The 25,104-nt window shown below is 40.7% G+C and overlaps 1 protein-coding gene across 4 annotated transcripts in view; it reads right to left on the reverse strand.

Moving 5' to 3' along the window:
- Window positions 1-335: 335 nt before the first annotated feature.
- LOC109059980 (BAH and coiled-coil domain-containing protein 1) overlaps window positions 336-25,104 on the reverse strand; it is a 75,108-nt gene continuing 50,339 nt past the window's right edge. For 3 of the 4 annotated variants that reach the window (XM_042720925.1, XM_042720926.1, XM_042720928.1), the window contains 21 exons: window positions 24,087-24,331; window positions 23,182-23,527; window positions 21,665-22,513; window positions 19,753-19,922; window positions 19,305-19,441; window positions 18,941-19,054; window positions 14,401-14,515; window positions 13,928-14,144; window positions 13,348-13,542; window positions 11,372-11,545; window positions 11,032-11,288; window positions 10,363-10,443; window positions 10,092-10,221; window positions 9,874-9,991; window positions 9,263-9,338; window positions 7,902-8,010; window positions 7,658-7,768; window positions 6,931-7,068; window positions 5,558-6,750; window positions 4,840-5,076; window positions 336-3,816 (listed from right to left, as the gene is read on the reverse strand). In XM_042720925.1, coding sequence (XP_042576859.1) covers window positions 3,607-3,816; window positions 4,840-5,076; window positions 5,558-6,750; window positions 6,931-7,068; window positions 7,658-7,768; window positions 7,902-8,010; window positions 9,263-9,338; window positions 9,874-9,991; window positions 10,092-10,221; window positions 10,363-10,443; window positions 11,032-11,288; window positions 11,372-11,545; window positions 13,348-13,542; window positions 13,928-14,144; window positions 14,401-14,515; window positions 18,941-19,054; window positions 19,305-19,441; window positions 19,753-19,922; window positions 21,665-22,513; window positions 23,182-23,527; window positions 24,087-24,331 — 5,222 coding nt within the window. In that variant the 3' untranslated portion in view covers window positions 336-3,606. The remainder of the gene's footprint in view (window positions 3,817-4,839; window positions 5,077-5,557; window positions 6,751-6,930; window positions 7,069-7,657; window positions 7,769-7,901; window positions 8,011-9,262; window positions 9,339-9,873; window positions 9,992-10,091; window positions 10,222-10,362; window positions 10,444-11,031; window positions 11,289-11,371; window positions 11,546-13,347; window positions 13,543-13,927; window positions 14,145-14,400; window positions 14,516-18,940; window positions 19,055-19,304; window positions 19,442-19,752; window positions 19,923-21,664; window positions 22,514-23,181; window positions 23,528-24,086; window positions 24,332-25,104) is intronic. The other variant, XM_042720927.1, reaches the window with a different exon arrangement.

The following is a 25,104-nucleotide window of genomic DNA, read 5'->3' on the forward strand; positions in this document are numbered from 1 at the left end:
AAAAAAACACTGTAGCATGAAAAAAAAAAAAAAAAAACAGTGTAGCATGAAATTGTCTCCATTAGATCAAACATTTCAGGGATTACTATCAAGTTGGGAACATTTTAAACTCAAACCACACACACACACACACTTTTATATTAGTAAAGTGAACAGGCTTTTAAACTCAACTTGAAATAAAAAACTGACCTACTTTTTAAAACTATTTAATAATAATTAAACATTTAATTATTTAAAACTATTTAATACTAATTAAATATCCCTGGTCTCATCCAAAGTGTTGTAGAGGTACTCCACCATTTAATCCAATTAAATCAAAGTCCAAAGATTTTTTGAATGTGATATTTATTCATAAGCCCTCTATAAAAAAATGTAATACTAAACCACGTTTACAGTTGATACTCATAAAGGTTTTTTTTTTTTTTTTTTTTTTTTTGTAAAATGTTTACCCCAAAATCAAACCTTACTTTACACATGTACAATCTTTACAATGTTTCGAAGCAAAGAGAGAAAAAAATATATGTAATGGAACATAAAAACATATAAAGATATACATAATTTTTCATTCAACAAAGTTATAACATCTCATTTATCAGAGATTCTTGGACAAGCGGAATATTAAGTACAAGCCTTGCGGCATTTAAAGAAAGCTGCTTAATAGGACAGACGTTCCTGCGTCCTCCTTATCACTTCCTGTTACCCACCAGCCTTTGCAAAAAAGCTTAGAAATTCTGAGTGCCGTTCAAATAGTAGCCAAAGTAGTATTGCACCTTTGCCATGAACAAGTGACCTGCTCTTGTAACATATCAGATGTGCTGACCTGAATACCCTTGTTCCCTCTGCAACTAAACACCTTTGACCTTCATTTGGGAACACTAATTAATTTCTCCCCTGATTTAAAAGGAGATTGTAACCAACAGCAGCTCTGAATCTGTGTGTAACCACTAGAGCTGTGCGACATACAGACAGGTCCTTAGATAATATGCATGCTTAACGTATGCTGAGTACATTCACAACTCTATCCAGTGCCCTCTTTTGTCAAAACAGTCAAACTTAAAGGCAGAGTACAAAAAGGCACACACACACAAACACGCAGACCTTTTATATAAACCTTGCTCTGATTACATGAGGAGTGTTTTTTTTTTTTTTTTTAAATAAACAAATCTAAACAAATCCTAACATCCTACATATCAATCGTACTGGAAATATGATGTCAAACTATTAATAGGGAACAAGTCATAAGCACAGGCTATGTTTAAAATGGAATAGTAGTGTATTACTTAGTGAATACTGTGCTGTTTATACTGTTTACTGCCTGGTTTGCAAAAATCATCGAAAATAAAATCCCAATTTTATGTGTAATTCACATTTGGGATTTTGATCAAATAATAAAAAAAAGAGAGCTGATACTTGTTCGTTCGTCACACTGAAAATGGAAGGTCAAGTTGAGCGCACTGTGGGATACAGAATTCCATGCTTTATGTATACTGCACATTTTGGCAATGTAGTAGGTCATCCAGGTATTCTATACATACAGAATATACATACTATATACTCCAGCAGTAAGAAAAGTGTGCTACTCCAAACACATAGCCACACATATGCTTTTCTTTCAGGCTCTCTGCAATAAGCAAATTACAAGGTCAAATGTGGCACTGGGGAGACTCTAGAAGTTCATTTGTATATTTGAAAGGATGGGGGTGAACGGTCAGGAAACGGAGAGGGTCAGTGAACAACGTCACTTCCCCTGCAGGGCTGAAGTTGTTGTTAATGGGGTGGCAAGAGGTGAAGGTCTGACTGTAGCTCAAGCTGTATGCACGTTAGTACGACACTTTTGGGTCAAACAAAATAAGACATCTTCATCATGATCTATTGGTTTTGTAATGAAACAGTAACACTGGCAATAAATAAACACTAATGATAAAACAACAACTTTAAAAAAACAATAATACTTGTACAATACAGTGAAGATTGCATAATCAGAAATGACTATTTTTGGCTATGATTGTGTGAGCCTTTTAAACAGTGGATGCTCCTTCATACATGAATGCGATTGTCTCTCACAGTGAAAAATGAGTGCATGGAGTACAGTCTGACTGCACGCCAACTTCTCTATGAACTCCAGCTGTGCCTAGTGCTCTAACAATCCCTTGCTTTTAGTGCCCTGACCCCATACTAAGATAAAGAATCAGGTGTATTTCACCATTAATAGAAATACTCATTTTTAAGGGGGCTAAATTTAGAAATGCTGTAAAAACTTTGTTGAAAAGCGAAGAAATATGTAAATACAGCGCAAGATGCATTTGAAAACAAACAAACAAAAAAATGCATCAGATACAGTAATAACACTTTTCCGTGTCCTTCTAGTATTATATACCAGTATTTAAGGTGAATCTAACAAATTAGGCCAAAAACAAAAAAAATATTTCAAGGGAAACCTTTGACTTTTCATTACTGTATTATGGTATTGAGAATGACATTGTGCTTAATGTCACTATGTGTCAGTTCAGACAGTCCTAAAATCAGACTTTGTGATTTCTTCCTGATTTTATGAGAAATTACCTGGACATTTTTTTTTTTTTTTTATTTTTTTTTTTTTTTTTTTTTTTTATGAGAATCATTCATTTAAAATCACCATTAATTAAAAAAAACTGATGAAATTTAGCCACTGAACCATTTTAAAGAGTCAATACTTATTTCCCTTTGTTTTAACTTTAAAGTGTTTTGAGTCTGCTAACATAAGCAACCAAAATAAAAAATGAAGTAAGACATTAGAGGAACAAATGCCCAAAGTGCAGCCAATAAAAGGATGGTGCCCTGTAACCCCTCTCCCAGAAAGAGAAAGCAGGGCAGGGACAACTCCGCTCTCACTGTATCAGCAGGCCGTGTGCAGTGCAATGCATACATCATCAGTCCACCCTCTTACAGAAACCAACAACTACTATATCACCCACTTATACAAAAATAAATCAATTAGAACAAGGTAAAGATAAGCCTCTGTACATTACACTTATATAAAATAGCTTCGAATATTTACATATAGACAACAACAAAGAAAACACCAGCAACCTGTCCTGTACAATATACACCTGAATAAAAAGACATGTTAAGAGGTACTGAAGTGTATGGCTTGAAAGGTAATACTTCCCTATATATACATAAATGAACTTAATATATATTTAAATCTATATGTACTTAAATATCCCTGGAATCATGAAAGTGACGTGCGGAGAGCGCCCCACACTGCCACTGCCTACAACATGGCTCAAGTCTTCATAAACATCCGCCATGTTCTCCAAACCAAGAGTTTTGCTTTGGTGATCTAAGATCAGGTAACGGTTCATACAAAATTAGAGCCACAATATGTCCATTAGAAAACCTCAGAAGATAATTAGGACCATGGACAGACTGCATCTACTGCACCGTAAGGTATCGCTAGGAGGAGCATGCACATATCTCCCCAGAGTAGACAGAGTTTATGGGTATGAGGGTGGTAGTCTACTTCCTGGTCCTTTGGCAGAAAGTCCAGCCTCTTATTTGCAGTGCAACATCTCTGACTTGGACCAAAGACAACTCAGTAGTATACACAGGCATGCAAGTCCAGTGCTAACAGAGTATGGACATCCCGTCCGCAGTGAGCAGCTGGCCACTGGTGGGGTCATAAGTGCCAGCCAGGTAGTACAGGTCATGATAGCTCCCATCAGACTTCCTGTTGCGGGTCAATCGCTCGTATTCCTCACGTGTGACCACCTGACACTTATGAGAGATTGTCTGGACGTCGTTTTCATCCTCATGGCATGACTGGTACAGAGCATGCTGAAAACAATGAAAATTTATCCTTTAAATTTCATAAAACATCTCTTACAATCTGCTAGCATTGTCACAATATTAACATTCCAGTAGTGACTACCAAAACCAACACCAGGCTTGGCATAAGAACACTGAATAACACATCTAACTTAATTAGTTACCACCTGGGTGCTAATTTATGATTTATACTATGCTAATGAGCATTAATTACATTTCATGACTGTATTGAAGGTTATGAAACAATAGCTGGGTTTCCATCACCCTGCTTTTATGCGCATTTTGAAGTATCGCCTCAGAATCAAAATGCGATAAAAATGCCTTAATTTGCAAAAAAGTTTTTACGCTCGCTTGAGGTTGTTTTTTGAATTGTGCAAAAAGGGTTAATGTGAATAATGGGAGATGGAAATGCATTTTGCGAATAAATTCCTCCAAGCGCACAAAAAAAAAGTCATGTGACTTTGCACTATGGGGCGGTAAATCCTGATTAACCAGTGGACCGATCTCATTCCACAGCATCTAAAATGCTGTTATGGTCATTTGGACATCCCAGAGCAAAGTCGGTCATCAAAGTATTTCTGTAAAATTGCCTCCTAGAACTGTTAAACGACTGCGTTCCCAAACAGCAACATCCACCTCCGAAAGCAATAACTGCATTCATTGTGTTTCGTCTGCTTGTTCTGAGGTGCAAGTATTTTTTTTATATATGAAAATTATTATATTCAGTAGCTTCTCCTACTTTTCTTAGTGATGTATAGTGCCAGTTTATCAGGAAGTGATGATTTTGTTCTCTTCGACTCGGATGAAAACGGTGCTTGTTTGCAAATGTTTTGTGCAATATTCCAATTTTGCACATAAGTTAAATTTGCAACTTTGGCTGGAAACCCGGCTAATGACAGCATGAATTAAAATTCAAGCACCATAATCCAACTGATCCCATTCTACCAATACCATTTACTTTTCTCTGCTGTTTATTGAGTACAACAAAAAGTCCAATGTGACTGACAGGCCTCCATATATTTGGATACTTACCTTGCCATCACGATGTCTCTTGCCTAGCTTGGTCTCTTCAGGGTGGTAGAACCACTGGACCTTCACGACCATGCTGCTCTGCCATGATTCCCAGAAACTCTCAATGCGGCCGATTAACGGTAGATGAGGCTGCCCAGTCGAAAGGAACACAGCACAGTCTCCTACCCGCACTAAGTCTTTGCCACGCACTATGGCCTTGTAGAAAAGCTTCCGGGCCTTTCCCTTAAGTCCACGGCGCTAATGTGATAAAGATAGCTTCAGATTAGTTTTTTGCAGATGTTGTATACAATTATTTCATTTGTTTAAAGGTGATGTTTAGCTGAAAAGATAATGGTGTTTCCAATCAGGCCCATCTGTTATTGTTTGCAGTATAATTAACTACCCACTAAACAACTTATTAAATGTAGTCACTCACAATGTAGAAACTCACACCATTGGTTGGGATGCACTATATTGACATAACTATAAAGGTAACTATAAAGGTTAATACTAAAGCACAAGCCTCTATTCTTGGTAATGGTATTGCTACATCCCTAATTGAACCAAAATAGAATAACATAACAGGATCACTCTTTGCTTTAAAATGCTTTAAAAACTCCTCTGTGTTTAAACTCTTTGGGAAGACTTGTAGCTGATGCTGCACATTAAACTGAAATCAATCAGATTACAAATTACTAAATTAATGTACAAAGCAGTTATCTTTTCAAAAATGACTCACTTGCGTGGGGTTTCCAGACCACCTCCACAGCTGTCTAGATGGCAGGATGGGTGACACTCTGGGTTTGGTCTGGTCTGCTAGAAGCCGTTGCCTCTTAACCAGATCTTTAGGGGTTTTGGAGAATGAACTGGGATACTCTTTCCTTTTCTGTGGCTTGCTGTTAGTACTGTGGTTGCCATGCCCACCTTTGGCACTGGACACTGCCACAGCTTTGGCCACAAAGGAGTGCTGTGGGGGTCCCACAGGGGGTTCAGGGGTCTGGAGCAAAGAATGGTGGGGGGTCAAGCAGCTTTCCTCGTCCTCCGAGCTGTAAGATGAGTCATTTTCAGAAGAGCACAGACTGGAACTCGAGAGAGAGCCTGAGCTGGAAGAGCTGGAAGAACCTGAGGAAGATGAGGAGACTGAGATGTGTGAGAGAAAATGGCCAGCTGTTCTTAAACCTCCAGAGGCAGGAGCAAGTGCAGCACGGCCCGTCCTCCTTTCCACTTCTTCCTCTTCCTCATCCATGTCTGAGTAAGAGCTGTGGCAGTCTCTGTGGCAGCCAAGGGTCAAGTCTCCATACTCACTTATGCGCAATGATGGTGAGGGCTTCCTCTGGACTGCTGTCCCTTTCAGTAGGAGCTCTGCTCGTGAGCCGTCTCCTTTCCTGTTGTCCTTGACCAGCAGAACTGGGTGTGAGTAAGCCTCTGCCCTGGGCAAACCACCCACCCCATTGGAGCCAAATCCTGAGGCTCCTAACAACAGGAGAGCCTTACTGTTTTTAGTCTTTGGAGATGTTACTCCTTCATGGTCCAATTTGATTAAAAATTCGGCTTTCTTGCCCCGAGGTGGTGCTGGCTCCCCAGTCCTCTTCTTTTGACCATAAGAACTGTTCTTGCCCTCCAGTGAAATCCCAGATGTCTGGCTGCCAAAGGATGAATAACCGTTAGCTATGCTGCTGAAGGAGTCGACCTCAAAGGAGCTACTGCTAAAGAGGCCTTTGGTTGGTGTCGTCATGGAGACTGAAGGTCGAGAAGATGTTTCCACCACCCTGCCTTTCAAGGCCTTCTTCGAGGCAGAGCCATTGAGCTGGAAAAAGTTAACAGGCATTCTCTTCCTTGGTGCAGCCACTGATGGCCATGTTACAACAGGTGCTGAGCTCTTGGCTACACTGTCGGAGAGAGACTTCTTTAGCCCTGAACCTTTAGGCCTCCCTTTAAAGAAAAATTAAACATTTACAATAAACTTTAGTATGATCAACATTCATAGACAGGATTTTTGGATTTTTTTTTTTGGATCATAGGCACATTTGGAAAGCTGTCTAGGCAAGCCTACTGGGTTTTGAGACACAGTGTAAAATATGTTCTCTGGTAGTTTATTGCAGAAAGTCGTACCTGGTCTTCTGACAGGCTTCTCCTGAGATTTGAATCTGTCTGTTCTTGCTGTCCTTTCACTCAGAGTTTTGTTTTCTTGTATGGAGCTATTTTTTTCAACCTGCCCCTCAGAGATGAGTCCAGGACTTAAATCAGCACCTGAAAGGCCAGAGGTGGTGTAATTATTATTTTATTATTATTATTATTATTATTATTATTTTGTTTAATCTACCTTTACAATACATTTCAAACATGTGTGAAGTAAGAATCAATGATAGAAGCTCAAGTTCTAGTGAGCTACCAACATAGACAGCATTTTAAGGCACAAAGTGACAAAAGGCAAATTCGCAGATACCTAGTTACGCTAAAATACTGTTTATCAGTTCTAGATAAAGCAATCCCATTGCAACAAGCAAACATTCACTCCAGACTGGATTGAATCTAAAGAAATCTAAAGAAATAGCAGTATAGACGTCATCCAATATTTCTGTGTACTTTGTATTTTTGTGTTTAGTAGAATATTGCTTTGGTTGCTAAGCACGTACTAATGAAAAACTAAATCAAATGTTAGTCAAATCTCAAATTAAATGAGGAATTGACTGTTTGACTCTGCTGATGAAGCTATTCAAAATCACCCAAATCAAGATATTCTAGGTTTGTAAGATGCTGCCTGTGTAGCTCACTAGATTTTAGAACAGAGCTAATCAGAATGTCAAGTGAGGTAGAACTATAAAAAGTTGGGACCTACATTGGATTTGGTAACCTGGAGGAAGAAAGCGAATATTGGAGAGAGAGATCCATCCTCTATCTCCATCATCAAACTCCACCATAACCCCACCAGGTTTAGATTCATCGCCTCCTAGAAGATCACCAGAACTAGTTAATTTAACTGAAATGCAGTAGTACTTTAACCCTTGAATTGATATGTGATATTTTGGAAGAAAAATGATTATCTGATTCTAAGGAAAGAGAAAATTTTGTCTATGCCTCACCCCTTCGCACATATCCCGGGTAAAGACAACGTGAGCGCTCACTCCAGTAAGCACACACTCTAGTCCCTTCTTTTAGCACAGCCTCGGTGTCAGGGCGTACATCCAGTACCTAACACACACAGGAACAAACTTCTGTCAGGCAATGCCAGTGAAAGTGGTTTTGGACTCCCAGGATGATAAATGACACACACAGAAGTCAATCAGTAAGGCTCTTATGAAAGCAGCACTTATCTCATGCCAGCATGTTAGGGCTGAAAGCCACGGAAGCGGAGGTGCGGTAAACACTAACTTGCTGAGTAATAATGAGGAGTGTGTGAATGGAGCGACTGTGATTGCAGGTTTGCAGCATTTCCCTGTCTAACAGAGCGCCCAGATACCCCCATTCAGCTCAAACCCCTTTCAGGTTTCTTTAATTTACTGTTGCTATGGTAACAGGCGCTCTCTGACTGATGGGACATGAAGCTGGAAGGTTGTGCGTGTAGATTGATGTCAAAGGTACATGGTGGAATGGAACGCTCTGGAAAGTGGAAGTTCAGTGTAATTAGAGACAGCTGCCATAGACCGTTTACACAGTAAAACAACTGAATAACAAGTGTGTGTGTGTGTGTGTGTGTGTGTGTGTGTGTGTGTGTGTGTGTGTGTGTGTGAGAGAGAGTGTGTGAATGTGTGTGTGAGAGAGAGAGAGAGAGAGACAGAGAGAGAGAGGGAGCCCCAAAGTTAAGGTACAAACAATTGAGAACTACAACATTTGCACTGACCACCTTTTAATGTTTAATGAAAATGAAAAACCCTACAAAATTAACTCAATAAGATCTAGCTAAACCGATGTTGGTCTGTAATAAATGTATATTTCTTAATGAAAACATATTTGTTTGCTATTTTTCTCTTACAATAAATAGGAAGCAGGATTTTTTTTATTTTTATTTTTTGTGCAATTGATTTAAAATCAGTTAAACATTATATGGGGCATTATTTTTTATTTAATGTTGTACAAAATTCCTTCCCTATAAAGCTTTAAAAGTACTGGGACACCAAAGTGTACCATGGATATAGCGATGTATTCATGGAAAGTGTCAAGAAGAGCATGCATGTTCATGTTTGTAGATATATGAATCGTAGGTGAGAAGGTGTGAGCAGGGGTAGAGCTTGACGTGGTGTGAAGAAAAGTGAGGCAAAAGGTGTGCTGGAAACAGGACTTTAGGAAATAGCATTGTGTATAAGGATCTCAGGAAAGAGGATATTGTTTTGTGCTGCTCTTTAATGGAAGAGGGGATTTTGGAGGATGTGGTGATGTGTGTGGGTCCTGAGAGGCCAAAGCTCAGAGCGTAGGCAGGTTTGTTTGCTGTAAGTGGGAAACTCACGGCTTCCTGCAAGAGTTGCTCCAGGGAGTAGATTCTGGGTCGGTTTCCTCTCTCCCCGTCGATAACAATACTGTAGCTGGAGAGGAGCAGAAAGTACAAAGGAGTTATTTTCAGTGGTGTGTGTGATGCTTGGCCGTCCATGTCAAACTCCTACGAAGGGCTCACTTTCATTGGCTGTGACTGAGTCTCTTCAGCAACACTTTTACTGCCGAACAGAGGGCTTAGAGGAAGTGATGCAGGCTGACTTTTGCATCCAACTAAGGACTGTGGGAAACTAGTGGGTGATGATCACTGCTTATATAGCTGTGGTAGTGAGCATAATCCCATTTGGGGTAATGTCAATCAACATGTCTTGGTGCAAAACACAGCAACAGGAGATTACGATAGGTACAATACATCCCAAAAGCAGGCACACACAGAATCTGCAACTGTCATTCACAAACAGTGTTGTTGTCATTAATTAAAACTAAAACAAAAACGAATAAAAAAAAATGACAAACATAACACTAAAATTAAAATGAATAATTAATAAAAATAAAAATTGTAAATAATAATAATTGTCAGCCATTATTAACTAAAAAAAAAATTTATTTATTATATAGTGCACTTACACATCAGGTAACTCCAGGGGTTGCACACGAGCAGCATACAGTAGTTCATCTTCTTTGGAGATCAGAACTTTGAGTCCATCGGTCAGAAGCTCTTTGGTCAGAACACAGTTCGGAGGAGCTGGAAAATGAAAAGCAATACCTCAAAATACAGTTTTACATAACCACCAATGACTTCACATCATGCTTGACAACACCTGTCAGTACAAGCATACATTTACCTGGAGCACTCCTGCTATTTGATGACACCTTCCTCTCATCCTCTTCTGAGAAGCTACTGTCCTCACCCAGGTGGAAGCCCTCATCTGCTGCAAAACTCTCCATCAGACGGCTGACTGCTCGACCTTTAGACTGAACAAAAAAAAAAATGTGCTCACTTCTTTCCACTAAATGTGTGAACATCACTTTTACATGAAGTCGCTTCTTACTCAGCAAGAGAAGACAAGTGTTAAATGTACCAAAAAATGTGAATGCTTGTGTTTGTGTGTGTACCTCTCGAAGTCTGGTTCTCCGAGTTTTGCCGTTATGATCACTGTCTTGGGACTGAGCCTCGGTCGACCAGTGAGTTCTCCTCTAAAGTAAGGTAAAAACAAAACTTCAAAGAATAGTTGCAGACAGTCATGGGCAACTGAGTTAAATGTTTGGAGACACCTCCAAACAATTTGGAGACACCTACTAAATCTTAATTACTCTTCTTCACTTTTTGGAAGGGTAGTAAATTATTTTAAACTAAACTCTAAAAATGCTAGGTTGTTTCAACCCAACTTTGGGTCAAATATGGTCTAACCCAACTTTTTGGTTAAAAATTTTATGTTAAAATTTAACCCAACGGTTGGGTTAGTCCATATTTGACCCAAAGTTGGGTTGAAACAACCCAGCATTTTTTGGAGTGTATGAAATAACACCAACAGAACTATAAGATTTGTAGTAAACAAGTTGGATTTGTCCCATTTAGTTTAGCCTATCTACCAATAATGAGTCATGATCCAATATTTGTTTTTTTCTAGAGCTAGGTGCACACTATAAGTACCTTCAAGTTATTAAAACCAATCCAATCTAGTGTGCTAGACAACTGATTAGCTTCGCAATGCTTTAAGGAATAAAATACCTGATTCTTCCTAAACTATGAATAATATTGTGCCACTGTACAGAATTGCCTACCGTGGCTCTCAGCATGGAGCTCTTCCGAGTGGCTCTCTTTAACCTCTCACTGTTGCTGCTGCTGGGAAATGAGAGAAGACCGCTACTCTTTCTGTAATGACCCGACCTGCCCGTGATCCCAGGCCAGCGTTTATCCTGCAGTGTGGGCCTGCCTGGTCGCCTTCTGACTCCTGGTGGTTTGGAGACAGTGACGGATCTACAGGGGGGTCGTCGTTTTACCTTCACATCCCCATCTGTTATGGCCCGAAACTGAGATCCTGAATGGGTTTCACAAAAATACAAAGGGTTAGAATCAAAAGCATGAGGTGGGACAGTCACTGGGCTTTTTGATGGCCGTTACCATGAAGTTCTTGTCGTTCCCGCTTAATTTTGGCCTTCTGATTGGCTTCCAGTTTGACTACAGAGAAAGTGGAGGGGTCTGTAATGGCAGGACTGAACGGCAGGTCTCTGAATGTCGGTGCTTTGATGTCTTGGCCTTCCTCACTGCCATAACTGCCTTCCTCTTCATCTTCCTCTGTATCATGAAAATGACATTTCAGTATGGCTGTTCACATCTGACTATAATATAAATATCCAAACATGATATGTTGGAATCACTATAAAGAAATGGTCGCCGTACAACTACATCTTGATCTAATTTGGAAATCATTCACTGTGCAAACATTTGTATGCCATATGAAACCATGAGTTATGGTGTTGTTTTCTGGAGGTTTCTGAAGTAGCAAGTAAACTAGACAGTCATGGGAACAACTTCATATTCTTTTTTGTTTTCCATCAAGGAAGTAATTGATATTTAAAACTTTTGGACTGACAAAAATTCTGATCATAAAGTCATAAAGCACAGATTTTCCTGCATTTCTCTCAAACTAGATTTTTTTTCCCCATGCCAGTCTATTACGGTGGTATCCATTTTTCAGATAAACCCATACCTAAATGACATGTTAAAACTAACTTTGCAAAAACAGATTTATATGGTTGCAATATAGGTTGGTCAAATGATATCTTCCTGTCTAAGTGAACCAAATAAGTCTACCAAAAGTCTGGTTACTCTAGAGTCTAGACTAAGTGGCTGTTCACACAGAACGTGTTTTTCCATTTCTATGCGGTACTTTTCCTCTCTTTTTTTCTATGTAGGCGTGCTAGACAGACGCATATGACCATTGCGCTCATTTCTTGTGTCTTTTGCAGTGTCTCGCACATGAGTGCCATGTTTTCAAGACCCTGTGTCAAGTTAAAAGAATTTCAACATTTACATGCAGAGCTGCTCATCATCAGCTACAAAACAGTGGAACAATCAGAACACTCCGGAGGCGGGGCAAGCGTTGTAAGCTTTTGTTTACAGTACCTAGTAGTCATGGCAACTTTTTTTATTTGACAGCAACATGGTGGAGGAGGTATTCTGCACTGTGCTTATCAAAAACCATTCCTGAGCACTGCGTCTCACGTTTTTAGATGCAAAGATGCATTCTGTGTGAACGGCACCTAACAGACATAAATGTTTTCCCACGTACACACACACTGCTCTCTCGCTCAATAACAACTTTTCTCAGTGCCGCTCGGGGCACATGCATTAATTTAAGAAATATTAAAGAGATCAACTGCATCTGTGTGAAAGAGAAGAGAGACAGGGACCAAGACAGGTGGTGACACACAGACTCAGGGGCCGTTTTCATCCAAAAACGGGAAACTTTTTATGTGTTTTTGCCTGTTCATTTACACAACTATGGTGTTTTGGGGATTGAAAATGGATATTTTTGAAAACGCCACTGTTATCGTTTCCGTGTAAATAACCAAAACGTGAATCTTTGAAACCGGTGATGTCATGCGCGTGCGTAGTACATGTTAGGTTTGCAGACGTGCAGTACGTGTCGATTTTAAAGACAAGCGTGTAAAACATACACAACAATGGTGGAGTATATGGTACTGTTGTTGCTGCTCAAGAGTTTGCTAACGCTTCTTCAGCAAAGTGTGGATTTACTTCACCAATATTACAACCAACAGCGGAGACGCATCATATACAGCATATAACCGTCACTTCCCTACAGGTACTGTTTACTAACAAGGTGACAGCGCCAACTGGCATACGTAATACAGCGTTTTGGGCCGTTTTCGCGGATATGTGTAAATGCAGATTGTTTTGAAAATGTTGTCGTGTATACGTGAAACTTTTTAAAACTTAAGGGAAAAACTTTTCCCTTTTTTGACTACATCGTTGTCGTGAAAACGTAGCTGTGTCGAATAATTGTGACACATTTGAAAGCTTCAGTAAGCTTTTCTTACTTTCCCAAGATGACACAAACCGGCTGACTCTCTCACCTTGCTCAGAGGACTCGCTCTCAGGGGGTGACGTCTCCCCGTCCTCATCCACTTCCTGTCCCCTGCCCTGCGGGATCCTTGCCCCTGGCTGCTGCAAACAAGCTGCTGATCCAGGACTTTTCTTTCTTTCCTTTTTAACTGCCACTGGATTGTGCCTCTTCCAGCACTCTTGTGCCCCGCTGTCCCCACTCGTAGCTGGAAATAATTCCATGCATACACAAGTACATCAGAGAAAACTGCCATTGATTACATTGCAAGGACATGATGGAGTTTGTGAAAGTTATACTCCATCATTTAGTCATAAAGTTTAGAATTCCAGTACTAGAAGTGTGCATTTTGGTTATTCTGACTGCACAAGTACCCAAAAGAGTACAACTGCAATTTTTACCATAAAGAGCTATTTCTTACTGATTTCACATACAAAAAACAATTTGGTTGGTAAAAATGAATGTATTTAGGTTGACTATATTAGAGTGTTATTCTTGTTATTCTAAGTAAGTACTAATTTGTTCTGTATTGTTACAGTACATCATCTTAGTTTTGTCATTTAAAGCCACTATGCCATTATAGAAGGTTTTACCTGTATCGCTCAGGCTCTCAGACTCATTGGCTGTGCTGAGCTGTGTGGAATCTCTTTTGGCGTTACTATGGCCAGAGTACAGGCTCTTAGATGCTGAGGAAAACTCTGGGTCTCTTGACGCAGCTCCAGATGAATGTCGTCCACCTGGGACCTTCTGCTTGATTTGAGTTATTTGTTGATCAAGGGTGCTGTTCTTCCGATAACACTGCGGCTTCATCTAAGAGAGAACAATTTGAGCAGATGTACTGAGGGAACCAACATTAAGACTTATTCAGGGCCACTTTTTAAATCCTTCCCTAAGTCCCCAAATTCTAGCTGTTTGCATCTCCAAATCAATCCTGTGGGAACAATAGTAACCAAAGGTGGTGAAGCTTAGCAAGGGGTTGATAAAAAAGCATGAGCTAATTAATTAATACAGAAGTGATGACTGGTTGAGGGGAGCAAGAGAAGAAAGGACTTGTGTGGACACTGACCTGTGTAGCGCTTAGGCGGCCAAATCCTCGACTGGACAATTTTTTCTTTTTCTTCTGCGATTCTCCACCTCCCCGTTGCTCCTCTGCTAGTGGACTTAGCCCCGCCCCGACTAACCTGTCAATCAAAGAACAACAGAAGCTGTTACAGTCAGTGCAGCTCAGAAGTGGTGGATATTTGGATTCATCTCAGAATTCTTAACATCATTATTGCTGTTTCTTTTTGTGTTTTGGGAGTCATTGAATCATTCACTCAACAGATTTGTTCAAAAGTTGTTCGCAACAAAATCAATTCTTACTGTCCTTTAGTAAAATTGTATGAAATCATAACCAATTTCTCCACAAACTAAAACAAATTGATCACAAAAATGACCCAATTTGTTCACCGCTGCTGCATCGTTCAGTCTCATTTAGTGGAGTGTATTCACCTAGTAGGTCCAACCAATGAAATCCTCCTCCAGAAACGGCACTATAATGCTGTCTGTGTGTGCTATCAACAGTCTCAAAATCGGTCGCTTCAAAGGAGAGACTTCAGTAAACAAAAATGCCAGAAACAGAAGTGAACGAGAATGATTCGTTCACTTAAAATACTCGTTCAAAATCACTGAGTCATTCATGACTGAAACACCCCTACAGCTCAGGCAGTGTTGGTATGAAAAGAAAAAGCAAGAAAGACAGATGAGAAAGAGAATGAGGCTAAGCTGCCTCTCAGTGGGCTCAAATCGCTGTCTGCTCTTCCTCTTATGAGTATCGAAAGAGGGAAGAAAAAAGCATGGTCTCCACACCTCACGCTTGAGGAACTGCGATCAGACGGTCAGCCCGCCACTGTTCGAGGGCAGTTGCCGGATAAAAAGCCCAGCGTGAATTATCAGGGGAGATTCCTGCTACAAAAAAAGGGGGGCAGTCGCTTTGAAAAGCCATTTGAGGGCACTGCATGTTTGACGCTATTGTTCTTGGTGAATATCAGAGCCCTCACAGTTGTATTTCCATATCAGCAAGACAGCGTGTCCCCCTCGGCTCTGAATGCAGGCAGGGAGAGAATGCCCTTGAATTTCCCTGGAAACCTGCCCGACAGACTGAACGAACGCTAGACCGACGGCACACAGACAAAAGATTACCTTCCATCCTCCAGCAGAGAGCTGAGCGCTAGTGTGCCGTCAGTCACGAGCTGTTTAATCGCCGGTAGACATCTCTAGAGAAGCTGTCTTTGTGGAAACCTAATTGAGATTTTGTTTGCTGTAATGTGCTTCTGCTTATGTAGTCCCAGAGGAAAATGCTGTTTTGCTCTGCGGTTGCTCTTTCAAAGCTCAGGAGAAATAAAGGAGATTTTGGTTGTGTTTCATTTAAGTATCAACTTCGCCACACACCAAGAACGATAACAGTTAAGATAACTATTACTATAACTATATAAGCATCCACAACAATGGACAATAATGTTCTGGGGTGTGTTTCCCAAAAGCATTGTTAGCTATCTATGGTCATAAGTTCCACTGAACTTGGTGACTACAGAATTTACAAACATAATTGCTTTGGGAAATGCACCACTGATTGTTATAAGTGCCTGCTTCAGTTATGTTGTCAGCGACTTATTGTCCCAGCTGATTATCATTTATCACCGGGAAAAAAAAATGTTCTGAAAGTATTTCCATAATATTCTGATATTCTGATTCTGGCTTGCCAATTCTCATAGAATTACAAATCAATATTACAGTAATCATTATGGTTGTTGTCCTCAGTGTGAACAGGCTTTAAAACTGTGTCGTAAGATAAAGTCATCTCATTCAGATTTAGGTACATTTCAGCTGACATAACCATCCACAACATGACATTTTTTTGGTTCAAAATCTTGCATGAATGGACAAAAAAACTGCTTGTTAATGGAAACTCTGAACACATTAGGACACAGCATAAGATAGTTGCTCTTTAAAATGTGGTAAGCATAGCTGAGATCATTCTGTTTCTACAGAATTTGATAAGAAATTATTAAGTTCATATTGAGATCTCTGATGCTGGACTTGGAATCTTGGTAAATCAGAACTCAATTTGGGACGTCACTGAGATCTCTGAAACTCGTGAGATTGCTGGGGTCTTTTTTACAGTAAAAAGTCATTGTCTCCATTTGATCTCTATTTAAACTCATTGCTGTCCTGGGATTTTAAAGTGATCTCTTGTGATTTTTCTTTCCTGCAGGATAGAATCAGACTGGCCGTGTTTTGGCTGGGATGCATCTGTGTCTATTGACACTCAAATAGCCTACTAGTGTGTATATGTGCACACAAATACAGAAAGTGTTTGTGATTGACAGGCAAGGGTACAGAGGGTGCAACGGAGTGTGTGTTCTATCCCCGTGAGGTAGGCCCCTCCGCGCAACGAACTGACAAACACAACATGACATGGCCCCTCCCCTTGGTACATGCTCACGGCAGCTAATTAAACAGAGCTCTCTCAAACATACAAACACACACACACACACATTGAATATCACTGTAAGGATTTTTAAGCACAGACACAGTGTCAGACACAAACACAACCACATACACACAGGATGTGAGTTACTACCTACTGACCCACTGCCTTCAATCTCAAAAGGCTAAATGGAAAGCAGCAAGTGACAATGCCTCAGTGCAGTCACCTGCAGTAGAGAAATCACTGAACGTGTGAACCTGTCTGCTTTATAGCTTCTCATTATGTAATGCAGTGTCGCGTTGTGTTAACCACGAGTGCAACAGCAGCAGTATTATACTATCGAACAAACCAAAACAGCACAATTAGTAAAGAAGATTGTAAAGTATTTTAAGGATTCTGGTTCCAAACCTGATTCAACTTAACATACCATCTGAATTTGATTTATAAATAAATTCACTTTTAGTGGTCAGAAAGATTATGCATGATAAACAAACAAGCTTAGGTGGCCTGAGGGGAAGATATTTGCTAAATCTGTTCTTTAACCTCAGTTAAGACTTTGTTCACTAGTGCCAGTGGCGACATTTCTGCAAAATGATATTGCTTTGCTTTTTGCATGCTCCTTGACACTTTAAAAGTAAAATATCCAGTGAGTGGCATTAAAAGCACGTTCAGTTTTATCTGAAACAGATGATTGTGAATCTGGCAAACTATTATTATGTTGGTTGTTGTCTGTATTGCGGTAGTAAAATGCCTGATGATTTATCTCAAACGTGACATAAATATGCATTTGCTCAGACAATCATGCAGTTTTAACATACTTCTATCTTTAAGACTTGGAGCTTTTTTATCATGACTTGTGTTTCACAGGACTTGACCCGAGCACTCAACATCACAAATGCAATGCTGTACCAGGTGCGCTACTGAGCAAGTATACCATGTCATAAAAGCTATATAGAACTGGTTAAGTTACGCATACGTCAAAGTGTATTAGTTTACAAATCATGTAAACACATGGTAAAAACGTTTTAAGGCACATAAATTACATTTTGCATTAAACAGTGATTTTTGCCAAAGGGTGAGTATGCAGTACTGCCCTGAGCACGATAGCAGAAAATCTAGTGTGATGTTGTACACAATTAAGATCTGGCTGCTAGCCTGATAAATGCTACAAGACACACTGCCCTCCTTTATATACAGTAGACAAACACACAAACACACTGCCCTCGGTGAGGGGCCCTGGCCGCCTGCCCGTGCGTCTGGGTGTCACTGTCATATGGAATCACGTTGTGGCGGCTGGTTGGCACGAGGGCAGGCGGGCGGAAACAGAGAGGAGGTGACATGACAGTGGGACACCCGGGAACACAATGAGAAAAAGAGATAGAAAGAGGTTTTGGGGTGTTTGGAGTGTCAATTACACTCTTCAAAGCTCCGAAGAGATTCAAACATTGACAGATCCTCTCTATACCAGCAGGCATTGAGGAACACAGTACAATCACTCATCCTAACTATAGTCATTATATGTGCTATGTTCCAAAATAAAGTGTTCTAAAAAAGTGCCTTTTTTCTACTATCGACACAGCCAGCTGTCCTCCACAACAGCACACTCACACACTAATTACTTAACCTCTTCTCCTGGCCTGCACTGACCCAAGTGCTAAACGACAGGAATCTGTCACATTCCTGGCAATAAAATAGATTACAGTAGAATTCACAGTGCTCTAATTACATCCACGGCCTGTTGAATCCCCCCCCCCCCAGGCTGCTGCAGGATAGTCATGCCATTCACATCAACGATTGGCAGACACAGAACAAGTTTATTGACAGGCGCTGTATGTACACAGATTCAGGATACTGTCTATAAGCCTGAACCAAGCAAACACACAGTGGAACCTTTGCAAGGAGATATGAAGACATGGCCAACCGCTTTGCGCTGCCAAATGCATGTAATGCAATTCAGGCCTAGTACTGATTAGGAGAGATAAAGTATAACTGGACTTCCTCACTGAGGTCAGATGAGTTCTCCTGTTTCCTGTTTATGGTTTGTGGAGTCGTCTGCTGGGTTGTGCTGATATGTGAGGCTTATCTGCTGTGTTTGTGAGATGCTGGCAAAGAGGACAAGGGAATAGGAGATACTTACTTGACTTTTTTCTGGGGTTCATTAAGGGCCCCAGAGCCAAGACCAGGGACTGATTTGCGCTTGCGTGGTCTACCAGGGCCACGACGTGCTGGACTGCGAGGAGTCTCCTCTTTCCTAAAGAAAAACATGGGTATTTTCGTATTCAATACATAGTTGCAAAAAAAAAGGCAAATTATAATTTTTAAAAGAAAGGATTATTTTTAGCACAGAATGACATCTGGGGTACTGACGCTCATAAACATAAAATTACACACTTCACTTTTCAAGGAGGAAAAATTTGGACTTTGAGGGCTTATGTGTTCACACATATTATGTAGAAAGAATGAAAAGATTTAATAGTTTTGTGTTAGTGGGTAGTGCTTACTGGTGATCATGCTTCCTCTGGAGTTTGGCCAGTTCTTTCTGTTTCTCTTTGTAACGCTGTTGTAGCTCTGCTAGCCTCACTCGCATCGCCAACTCCTGCCCATCCATACTGTCCATGGTACCTTTCACTGGGCAAACCTGGAGCAACCAAATCAAACAAACCTTCCCTTAGTTGCTGGTCAGTTGCTCCAGTCTTGGATGACCTCTGGGATGACATTCTGGTTCTATCCTTGAGTTAATAGTTTTGTTATCCAATTAACTTTAAGTTCATTACAGTCCTTAACTAGACTGAGGATGCCAGTAGGATGCAAATTACATATTTCTTATGTTCTTTTGTTGGATAGGCTATAAATTATGTTCATGTATTCTAGCGTTTGCTTATTTTTAATAAAATAGATTATAAACTACATGAGGAAAACGCATATGAGAAAAAGACATGGATGTGTTACCGGCTCATGGCGAGGCGTCCAGCTGCATTTTCTGCGCAAGTTGAGAGTTCTTCGAGCAGGAAACTGCTTCTCAGCATCTGTGGCGCTGCTCTCCTGTGAGCCCAATTCAAGGGCACGAGCTGCTGCCAAAGTAGCAAGACTCTGCAGGCCAAAAATCCATTGATCTTCTTCTTTGATGAAAAAAAAGAAAAGAAAAAAGGAACATATATATATTAATACAATATATTATGGCTCTCATACTGTGAAATCTATCATAAATTAGCTATGTATCTGGTATCTACGCTAGCTGGAAAGAGGCATTGTAGAAAAGACTGAAATGAAGGGCTAATTTATGTCTTTATTTGCAAATATCAGATCATTCTTCATGAAACAGATGCAGATTGTACTATAAGATATCACAGGAGGAAGGATCTCCACATTCAGATACAACATTGAATATTAACAAGACAACTATGTGTGTGTGTGTGTGTGTGTGTGTGTGTGTGTGTGTGTGTGTGTGTGTGTGTTTGTGTGTTTTAAAGGGGTCATCAGATGCCCATTTTCTACAAGTTGATATGATTCTTTAGGGCCTTAATAAAAAGTCTATAAGTCGTGACATTTGCCAAGTATGGTAACCCATACTCGGAATTGGTGCTCTGCATTTAACCCATCCAAGCGCACACACACAGCAGTGAGAAGTGAACACACTGTAAACACACACCCGGAGCAGTGGGCAGCTATATATCCAGTGCCGGGGGAAACATACTTCGGATAAAATTTCTCATTGGTAGTGTAAAACAACACCCTTTTTCCCGTCAAAATCAGCTCTGTTTTCAACAAGCCATTTTAATCCATGTTCCTTTAAATGTTAATGAGCTCTGCTCACCCCACCCCTCTCTTCTGTGGGGTGACGAGCCGTTCTTACGAGACTGTTTACTTCAGCTGCAGAACTTGCTAACTAGCACGTTAATAGGGAAAGGGATTTGCAAAGATTCATAAAAGAACCTTAAACTCACTTCTTCTATAGGTGAGGCTGGATTACGAATGATTCGTGCGAACATAAATGCATTTAGGCAGATCTAGGGGCGCATTCCCTTCAAAAACAAAGCTAATCCTCTGCTTCTTCAGAGGCTCAGATGTTGGGAGTAAATGACGACTGCTATACTCATTATTACATCCAACAACAGAACACCTCAATTGCTTGGGAGCCATTCTTGTCTACATCTGCTCCAGAGTCGAAACAACAGAAAGACTGTACGGTAGTGTCATTCAACAATCGTGGGAGTGGCCAGGGTCTGTGTGACATCATATAGACAGGCATCTGAGATCGGCTCGATTTGAGAAAGGGGAAATTATTTAACGAGATTAAAAAAAAAAAACACTGGGTAGATCTTTATCATTATAGGGTGGTTGTCTCCACACACTGCCAACACACATTTCAGTTCAAACTACTTGTAAAGTGCATGTCGCTTCCGATGACCCCTTTAACAAAAGGTACTAAAGCAACAGAGAAGATACAAAAACAAATCAATAAAAAGTGAATATTGTATTCACAATTTTAGTAGATCCTCTGGGACTACTTAAATAGTTTAAAGTAGCTCTAACAACCACTATACATACTCTTGCATGAATGAAAAACATGATAATATGAGGGAAGCTTTAACAAGAGGTGAAATACCTAATTAGCCTAGATAATGCTCTAGAGTGAAAACACCAACTCCTTTTGTGATTACAAACCGGCTTTACTGTTTAGTGACAAACAGGACTACTGTTTGCAGAAAACTTAACAGCAGGAGAAAAGAACAGATGCGACACAGATATATGGTCCTTAAAAGGGAAACAGTGGAGATTTTTCAATGAAAATCTGGGTTCTGAAGCAAAACCAGTCAAAAATTGAGCCCTTTTTCTCCCTGTAAACTTTCCAGTAACATACCTTGAGTTTTACTTTGTTGATACCGTTGCAGTTCCAGATCAGCCAGCTCACTCAGCAATTCCATGCCATGATAGGTGGAGTTGGGTGGGCCACAGTATCTCTGGATTTGGTAAGGGGAAGGTGGAGAGGGAGGAGGACAGTCCCCACAGAAGGATGCTGCAATCAGGAGCTCCAAACTCCAGTAACTCGTTGTGAGACCCTGGGAGCAGCTATTCATTGTTGGAGAAGCAATCTTCACACAGTTTTTCTTTTCATCTTCCTCAGCAACCACTGCAACATCTGCTTGGGCAGTGGTGTTTGGCAGCTGGTTGAGTGAACTATCAGAGACAAATGTTTGTGGTATTGGTATTGGATCCTTCAGTGTGTCAATGTCTTCACTCTCTTGAGGAGGTATATCTTCACCCACTTCTTCCTCAAAGGTAACAATCGGTTCTTCTTGATGGATTACTTCCTCAGATGATAGGGTAGTTACCTGTCCTACTTCACACCCTGAAACTTCAGCAGGTGTGCAAATTATGTCTGCATGCTCCTTTTCCTGATTGTCCTCTATGGATTCACAGCAGCCCATGGCCATGACCGTCTCGACATCCTCCCCTTGCACAAACACAACCTCAGGCTGTTCTTCAACTAGACTAGTGGCATCAACGTCCATTGCTGCCTCTTGTGGTTCTCGGAGTGGCCTCACCATTGAATGACATTCTAGGCCCTCTCTCAAGTTGGAGAGAGCTGGAGGAGGATGCTCAACAGGTTCAGTCTGAACAGCCTCCAGATCAGCAGGCTCTGCCAGCTGAACGTCTTGATTCCTATATCCCATGTTGATTTCTGGATAGGTATATCCAGGTGGCAGATCTGTGACAGGGAACATAAACAAAGCTTAGTTGGTCAGCATTTAAAAAATATCAGCATATGAATCTTGTCTTATTTTTGACAACCTTAAAAAGCTTTGCACCAGAGATCTGAACAAGAATGCATTTCATTCCACATGACAGCAACACTATGCCTTGTTCTTGATTCAACTTTAAGAAGTGCATCTGTAATTCTGAGGTAAAACAGGGCTCACTTTCTGACACTGCTGTACCCTCTGGCATGCTGTAACAGTTAGTGAGGTGTTAATGATGATAAAGAGGGTGTGGGCTGGGGGGTGGGGGTGAGTCTGGACAAGGTATTTCTCCATCATTACTGATGTGATGGCACTGGGGAGCTGAGCTGGCAGCCATTTTCTGCATTTATCAGCAGCTTAGTCAATAGTGTTCTTGCCTATATAGCCACCCACACAGTCTAAAAAAGTCCTGATTGTTTCTGCATGAGGGGCACAGCATGAATAACAACCAACATATGGCGTATGTGTTTTTGAGACACACTGACTTGAAGCAGGCACCTAAGCTTCAAGACAAAGATACAAATCTAGAGTGAACGACCACACAAATTTCAGATCGCCTCCTGACGCTAAGACAGACAAAATTTTGTCAACAAGTCAACAAGTAATGTACAGTAAGTAAAGGGGAATAACTCCTTACCAGGCTCCATGGATTGAGGATAGTCTTGTGGTGGCTGCCCTTCCACTCTCTTTTCCTGGGACTCAACAGTTTTGGGCATATGTGATGGAGAAGGGCTGATGGCCGGTGAGCGAGGTGTCACAACTACTGGACTTGGGGCGGGGCAGGGAGTAGAGGGTGTGCTTTTAGGGTGAGGCCGCATACAAGGGGACTGGCAGCAGGGCGACAAGTGGGCAGTGGAGCCCCTGGAAGGTGAGGAGGCCCGGTTGGATGGGCCATAGGCATAGCACTTAGCAGGTTTGGGAGTCCTGGGGTCAGACAAAATGTCTTCTAGCTCCATGCTCTGTTCTTCTGCCTTCTTTTGCACCTAGGCATTGAAAGAATTAGATGGAAAAATCCATAAATAGAATTCAAGCCCCATAATGAGATCTGGGCAGTTTGGTTAATTTAAGGGAACTGACAAATATTCTGAAGTCCGTCAGGTCATGCAATCTCCACATCAATGTAAGTGCAATTTGGAACCCCTGTCTTGCTGAATCAGATTTTCATTTAGACCGTACTTGCTCAGATCTATTGATTTAGACCTGCAATCAAAAAGAGTAGTGCTTGGCCCAATCTTACCACAGTCCATTGCTGGCTGCATTTGGTTGTGTATGTCTAAAATGTAACTGGACCTTGGAGGAAATTATGGATCCTAGGGAGCAGTTGTGGTTTTATAGGGGGATTTTTTTTAAATGAAACTCATGATTTATTGGCTCCAAATGTTGTTTACTCCCCTGCACACAAAAACGACTGTCTAGTTCCACAGAGAGGAGTGCATCCTCTCTCAGTATCAGGTGTCAAGCATTAGCTCATTTGAAAGCCCAGCTGTTTCTAAACCACTGCTGTACAATGGTTATATGAGGGGTTGTGTGTGTTTTGTTTACCTGGCTGTGGTCGGCTGTGGCTCTCTGCTGAAGCTCTAAGTTGTTTGCTACTCTGTGTGATGGAGGTGGTGGCGTGTGATGGCTGGGGTGTTGCTGATGCTGCAACTGCTGGTGTTGCTGGAGAGCATAAAGCTCTTGTTGCCGTAGAAACTGCGAGCGAGGATACACAGCAGGATGCTGCATGTGGGAGTGGGCCCCTCGGGCCCTGTAGACTGGGGGCCACAGGCCAGGCTGCTCCATCACATCTAATGAGAACATAGAAGTGTTAGTGTTGTGTGGAATCATGTGGAAGGCTATGTTAGGCAACAGAATGTTAATTTATCTCACACTGGGTCTGGATCATCACTTTTATCTTTAACATCTTATGAAAACACAGCCTATACTGAGGATATTATTTCTAATGAAAACTATAAAAACAACAACTAGAAGTGTAGTAAAAGGTATAGATACAAAGGTTTGGATAATTTAATATTGGTTGGTTTGTACATACTGTTGATGTGTTCTATCAAAAATAACTTCCGAAATAGACAACGAGGACCCTTTGTGATATGCTGAAGGCATGGTTTACTCAAAAAAATGCAATGTCTGTCATCATTTACTCACCCTTGCATTGTTCTAAGCCCATGTTACTTTCTATATTTTGCACAAAAGATGATGTTTTGAAAAATGCTGGTTACTAAAACATTTTGGTTACCACTGTGTTCCACTGTATGGTCAAAAAAAAAAAAAAATGTGTTCCACAAACAAAATCAGTCATACATCAGGGTGAGTAAATGAAGACAGAATCAGAATTTTTGACTGAATTATCTTTTCATCACAAGACATTTTTTAAAAATTCAATATCATTCCAAGTATTAAAACTAAAACTTAAGTGAAATTGAAAACAAAAAAAAAAGCAAAATAAAAAATGAAATAAAAATAATTTGAGCCCTTGTGAGATTTTTATATCTATAATAACTCTGGCCTACACTGAGTGCATGGGAGAGAGAGACCCATCAACTAGCACTCCCACGCTCTT

Source organism: Cyprinus carpio, chromosome B3 (assembly GCF_018340385.1).
Source record: "Cyprinus carpio isolate SPL01 chromosome B3, ASM1834038v1, whole genome shotgun sequence".
Taxonomy (NCBI): domain Eukaryota; kingdom Metazoa; phylum Chordata; class Actinopteri; order Cypriniformes; family Cyprinidae; genus Cyprinus; species Cyprinus carpio.